We start from the raw sequence: 6,400 nt of genomic DNA on the forward strand, positions 1-6,400 counted from the left end.
CATGCAGGAGGCGAACACATCTCCCTTCACGCTCTCCTCTCTCTCTCTCTCTCTGATACTGACTGTTGTATTGACTCAGCAGGTAGGAGGGCAAACAAAAGAGCAAACATTTACTCTCCTTTTACCGACTGAGCGTTTTGAGCATCAGTGTGTGTGTGTGTGTGTGCGTGTGTGTGTGTCCGCCCTCTCCTCTCCTGCCCTCCTGTCCTCTGTGTCTATCAGTGTGTCATCATCTTTCTCAGGATTCCCACCTCCGGTTTCAGGAGAACTCGAGCCACTCGTCCATCCCCGCGTGCATCGGCGTCCACTTTTTGTTTCCTCTTCAAGCGCGGCAGGAGCGACAGCAGGCCTCCACCTGCAGAAACTGTAGGTACAGGAACACAAAGTCTTCCGGTTATAGAATCGCCCAGTTTGATTGGAAAGTGTCAAAAATTGTTTTTTGTCCCCAGCCACAAGTAAGAAATTCAAGACTGGAGTTATTTGGACATGAAACACGTGTGTATCTATCAGTGATGGCTGAAAGTGCTGTTCGGCTGCTGTGAGATTTGCTGTTTTCTTTCCGCTGTAGCAGAGCAGAGCCAAGCATCCATCAGGATCGGACGATGAGGAGCAGACTGGGGCTGTGTGTGCTGGGCCTGCTGTGCCTCCACAGCGCGGTCTTCGGCCAGGTGAGCAGAACCGGAGAACACGTGAACCGTCGGGCTGCGGGGGGTTACAGAAGTATTCAGCTCCTCTGCTTAAGTAAAAGTCGTATACTGCAATGATGTAAAAATACCTCATTACAAGTAGAAGTCCTGCACTTGACTTTAGCGAAGTAAAAGAGCGGAAATAATAATGTGAGGAGATAAAAGGCGCTTCCTCCTCTTACTGTTTGTGTTATGGTTCCGCTCCCCCAGGAGGCAGCGGAGGTCCAGTCCGACGTCCTGGTCTTCTGCGATGACCCGGCTGTGGAGAAGGCCGCCGCCAGCGCTGTGCACAAGTTCAACGAGCGGCTGAGCAGCGGAAACAAGCTGGCCCTCTTTCAGATACTAACAGCCAGTAAGGTACAGTGACCGTAAACAGGCTGTGGCTGTCAGCGCGCTCACCTGAGCGTGTGTCAGCGCACAGCGCGAGCGCGGCTGCGCAGGCACCAGCACCGAGCTGCGCAGACACCAGCACCGAGCTGCGCAGACAGGCGTCTGTGATGAACTGCCGCTCTTATAACTGCAGCTTTAAATCCGTCTCAGTGCCGCTTTTCAGCGCGTTACACGAGGAGCTTATTAAGGTCAAATAACCACTACAAATCAGCAAGAAAAAGAGAAAAAAAAGCTTTTTCATTGGAGGAAATGATTTTTCCCACTCAGTTGTTATCCTCACACACAAACACAGGCCTGAAGAACACACTGTGTGTGTGTGTGTGTTTGCATGCAGTTGTGGAGAGCACACAGAAACAATAACAGTTTGAGTTTGTGTGCAGATGTGGTGTGTAAAAAGTACATTTCCATCCGAAATGGTGTAAATGTAGTGTGCCAATTAATATCGATATGTAGATCAGAGATGAACACATCTGACACATACGTCACATTTCAGAGCTGAAACTGGTAGGTGATGAGAAAAGAGGAACTAAAACTGTTGGATGATTACCAAGAAACGCTGGAAAACATGTTCAGACACTTTGACCTCCGGTACACGCTGACCACGTGTGTGTGTGTGTGTGTGTGTGTGCAGTCAGAGTCCGGCTCGGACACGGTGTACTCCCTGCAGTTCACCAGCAGGAGGAGCGACTGCGCAGCTGGGAGCAACAAATCCTGGACAGACTGCGACTACCTGCCTACACGCATGGTAAAGATGACGCGCTGGAAGTGTCCGCCGCTCGTGTCCACGATGAACACATGCTCTCGTGCAGATGCGTCATCTTAAACGAAGCTGCAGACGCTGTGACACATGGCAGGTCTCAGTTCTACAGTTTTGATCACACAGATTGTAATCCCGACATCTTCTGTCCCGTTCCTCCTCCAGAATGCGATCTCATGCAACGCCACAGTCCACATGACGGAGACCGAGGCCGACACGAGACAGGTGGACTGTCTGCTCGGTGAGAAAGTGCAGTGGAGCGCTTTTCTCTGAGAAATAGTTCAATATTTTTGGGAAATACGCTTAGTTACTTTCTTGTAGGGAGTCTGACGAGAAGACTGAAGCCACTCTCGTGTCCGTAGGACAGCTATGAAGCTGGAGCCAGGAGCCAGTTAGCTTAGCTTAGCATAAAGACTGGGAAACAGAGGGAGGACAGCTAGCCTGGCTCTACCCAGCATCTGCCAACTAGTGTCTTTAAGGCTCACCAATTAAAACATGACATCTTGTTTAATTCAGATGAAAACTGAAGTGTAGCTTTGGACAGGAAGTTGTGGTTTCACGCGTGGTCGTGAGTTCCTGGAGTGTTTACTTGTTGTGTGGAAACTGTTGCCCAGTCAGGCACATAACCTCCAGTAAAACTACACATTTTTCACACTTTTGTAAGGATTAAATAAATGTGTTATAACATGTTAATTAGCAGGTGAGCTGTTTGTTTGTTTGTTTGTTTTGTCTTTCCAAGCTAAGCTGGCTGCTGTACAGACATGAGAGTGGCATCAATCTCCTCATTTAAGAGAGTGAAAAAACTATTGCTAAAAGCACAGAAAGTCTGAATAGAAGATGAAGCTTTTTGCTTTGTTTCATGTTTTCTGCTGTGTGAAACAGTCCCACAGAAGGACTACGAAAAGCATAATTTGATTATTTATGGAGAGTTTTCTTATATATGTGAAAATATTTCACATCAATAAATGAGTCACTGAGAAAAACGTGCAGTGGTGGGCGCAGGGCGTCCAGAGGAGGCCGATGGCGTAATATATCAACACGATCAGCAGACAGGAGAGCACAATATGAACTTATGACACCATAAAAGGCAGTGACAGTCTAGACTTTAATCTGTTTGTCTAAGCAGCTCACTGTCAGCCTATTGTAAATAGATTCAATGTTTTTCCACAAATGTTTTGCAACTTTCTAAGGCTCAAGCTAGAAAATAAATTTAAAGCTGCGTTTGCCCCTTTGAGCTTAAAGGAACAAAAGTCGTGTGGTTGGAAACCTGTGGCGTCTAAGCAGGTTAGGTGAACAGAAAATTTTATTTAAATATAATTTTCATTCACTGATTTGATCCTCATGGTTTCAACCTCATTTATTAGAGTTAACTTAAAAGTGCTGCTTGTTTACGTTTATTTCTTAATAGAAAGTACTTTCATCCGAACTGAAAAATTAACAGTATCATGAGGTAGTAGAGATGGGAAACGAGGGCCAAAGTTCCCTAAAGCCATCAATTGATTTAGTGATTTTCCTGCATGAAATAAGGACGCAGCAAGTCACAAAGCATCTCGTCTTCTCGTTCCCTTTATCTCTGCTTCATTCTTTTCTCGATCTTTATCTCCAGATGATTACGTTGTTCCAGAGAAAGCTCAGTGTTTGGGCTGCCCGGAGGAGATTGATGAGAACTCGGAGGACCTGAAGGGTCCCCTTTCTGTCTCCATCTCCAAGTATAACTCCATCTCCGACTCGACTCACCTGTATACCCTCCACAGCGTGGGCCACGCCACCAGACAGGTAGACCCCAGGTGATATAAGGAGAGAGCAAGTGGGAGGGAGTGTCAGGTGTCTCTACTTTGACTGCTTTGTCTGTCTGTCCCTGTAGGTGGTCGCAGGCTTCAGATTCAAGATGAGATTTGATATGAGGAGAACCACCTGCGCCAAGGCCGAACACACAGACCTCAACGAGCTGTGTGTCCCCGACCAAGAGAACCCGGTAAACATGAAAACAAAACACATCTGACATCGTATGATCTTTTAGAGGCTGATTTGTGTGTTTACGTGTGCAGGAGTACGCCCACTGTAACTCGACAGTGGACGTAGCACCGTGGAGACTCGAGCCCCCTCAGGCCCAGATGGAGTGTGAAAAAGGGCCACTGCCCATGGTGAGAGCATTAATGTCTAAACTCTAATTTATGACTCGGATGTTTCCTTACTCTGCTCTGTTCTTACTCTTCCTCAGACTTCTACTTTTTGTTTGTTGTGTTTTATTGTAATTATTTATTCAGTTGCACTTATTGTAATTTGTGCCGGCGGGGCTCTTTCTAACTCTGGTTCTGAAAAGTAATTTATAAATAAAGTTTTACTTACTTGACGAGTAGCATCTGAGGCCAGATGCTGTTCAAGTCCTGACTGAGGCAGCTTCAGCCCTCTGATTGGATAACAGTCGCTTGAGGGTTTAGCGAAAGCAAAATTCACTTTACGTGCAGTATGCAGTTTCTGCCACTAGGGGTCTCTGAACCCAAAACATGTACATAGTGTGGGGTCATGGGAGTTGGTGTCTTCATTGTTAAACGATCACGACCGCCAGTGAAAATTAACGTGGCGTGACTCAGGCAGAGAAATGTTCACAGACGAGGTGATGTTTGAAAGTTCTAGTCAGTTTAGTTGCGTTCACCGACTTCCATCCTCACTCTCTCACAGAAGTTTGAGCAACAGGTGACAAGAAGAAATGCACAGAAACGTTTGGGATCCACACACCTCAACAAAGTATAAATCAAAGGTCTTGTCGATTTTAGTGATGTGAAACTACTACATATTATATCTTTAAAGCTGCAACTGTTGATTTGTTTTTGGCCACCAGGGGGCAGGAGAGCTCATCTGACAAGCCTACAGTGGGGACATACGACTATGTAAACATAGAGCGAGCAACATTATCATTCATTTGACCATCTGACAAGTCCAGTATTCTCTTTTATTTTGGCTGGTTTTTATTTTTATATCCCCAAGTCAACTTCATCAGCAGTTTTTAACTTTATGAGCTGGTTGATTTTCCTATCATGGACCTCCTCCGCTGACCTCAGTGCCGCTGAAAGGAAAAAAATACAACTTAACTATTTATCACACTATACAATAATATATAGCTAAAAATTAAAGAGTGAGGGTGGTTTGAATGACTTTTACTGGCTAAAATGCTAGAAACTTACATGTTAGACATTCAATTTTTGTTCTCACCAAAAGCAGACACGCTGAAAGTTCAACTCTGAGTAATTCAACATGATGCACCTATCACAGGTCTTGATGACATAACTGTCATGGATGCCTCATTTATCTGCCCATCCATCCACATGTTGTATTTTCTTCGTCAGCTGTTCTCCAGGCGTCGTCCTCCTGGCTGGTCTCCACTCAGGAACTTCCTGTTTCAAGTGCAACCCCCCAATTCTCCGCCCGCCAACAAGCCATCAGCCAAAGAAGAATCATCTGAGGAGGTCACCACAGCCTCCAAACCGTCCGCCTCCCCTGACGTGTCCTCGGCTGCAGACGTCGTGGTTCACGACGCCTTCCACTGCCCGTCCAAGCCCTGGAAACCCTTCAGTTCAACCAATGATGTGGTGCCTGAGGCTCCCACGAAGGCCTCCGCAGAGGCAGCCTCCCCACAGCCTTCAGCAGACGGGGGCTTCAGTGATAAAGACCTGCTGGCATAAGTTTTTTCTAAAGGAAACCACAGTTATATTCGAAATCATTTCACTTGTCATGCTCCCCCCAGTAGATTTTGTTTATTTTGCAGACTATTCCTCTGTCACACTGGATTGGATTGGAGGGAGTTTGGGAAGGAACAACTTGAAAAATGGCTTTTATAGTTTCAAATCTGAATAAAAAAAGAGTTCAGTTCATAATATAAGCAGTTTAGGCAAAAAAAAAATAACCAAAACAATTTTGAGGCCCTGCAATTCCTAAAAAAAGCACAGGAGTGAAGAAAGGAAGCCATGACAGAGCTCTGTACTGTTATCATAGCACTAACGCTGGTCAGTTTCCATTGAGTAAGTCAAAGTAGTGAGTGAGTAAGCACCCTCGCTGTCCATTTATTACAAATGTGAGAAATGGATAAAAGTACTTTGGAAACCTGTCATTCTTAGATGAAAAAAATCTGCAAGAAAATAAACAAAAACTCTGCTCAATGTGCTGGCTTCATGTTGTGAATATAAACGCAGTTCATCCCTGTGATCACCTACTTCATTCAGGTCCGTTTTATCAGAGGATACAGAGCTCACGCTGGGTGCCCCATGACCTGCCTGAACAAACACACGTTCGGTGCTTTTGATCGATCACACATTAGAGGATTAAATAAAGAAAGATTTTGTGAAGAGGCCTTCCGTTAGAGAGGACAGTGCGAGAGCAAACACAGCCGGGGAAATGTTTAACAAATTTATTTGTACATCTTCACAGAACACTCAGATGACCAGTCAGTCAAGTCAGGGAACAAACCTTTTCTCTGTGACCAAAATGTAACACAACGGACGTTTATAAATAAAAACGTGGGAGGAAGAACTTTGTCCTTTAAAATGTTCCTACAGGGAGCAAACTTAAG

At 45.3% G+C, this 6,400-nt stretch overlaps 1 protein-coding gene and 1 long non-coding RNA gene across 7 annotated transcripts; one reads left to right on the forward strand and one right to left on the reverse strand.

Annotated features, from left to right (window-relative positions):
• Positions 1-169: 169 nt before the first annotated feature.
• On the forward strand, positions 170-5,990 carry kng1 (kininogen 1). 6 transcript variants are annotated; one of them, XM_046391378.1, is made up of 11 exons: positions 170-366; positions 450-455; positions 569-668; positions 897-1,043; positions 1,708-1,821; positions 1,999-2,074; positions 3,440-3,609; positions 3,698-3,808; positions 3,882-3,977; positions 5,181-5,483; positions 5,661-5,990. In XM_046391378.1, exons 3-11 carry the CDS (start codon positions 603-605, stop codon positions 5,670-5,672), a joined length of 1,095 nt encoding a protein of 364 aa, XP_046247334.1. In that variant the 5' UTR covers positions 170-366; positions 450-455; positions 569-602; the 3' UTR covers positions 5,673-5,990. The 6 variants fall into 6 exon arrangements, with proteins under 6 accessions (XP_046247334.1, XP_046247331.1, XP_046247335.1 ...); XM_046391375.1 differs by having other exon boundaries at positions 5,181-5,990; XM_046391379.1 differs by lacking the exon at positions 450-455 and having other exon boundaries at positions 170-370; positions 5,181-5,990.
• On the reverse strand, positions 4,668-5,235 carry LOC124060426. Its single transcript, XR_006843571.1, has 2 exons — positions 5,098-5,235; positions 4,668-4,900 (listed from the first exon to the last, which is right to left on the reverse strand). It is a non-coding gene; the product is annotated as an uncharacterized LOC124060426 (long non-coding RNA).
• Positions 5,991-6,400: the final 410 nt, after the last annotated feature.

The sequence above is a fragment of the Scatophagus argus genome, chromosome 6, assembly GCF_020382885.2.
Source record: "Scatophagus argus isolate fScaArg1 chromosome 6, fScaArg1.pri, whole genome shotgun sequence".
Classification (NCBI taxonomy): Eukaryota; Metazoa; Chordata; class Actinopteri; family Scatophagidae; genus Scatophagus; species Scatophagus argus.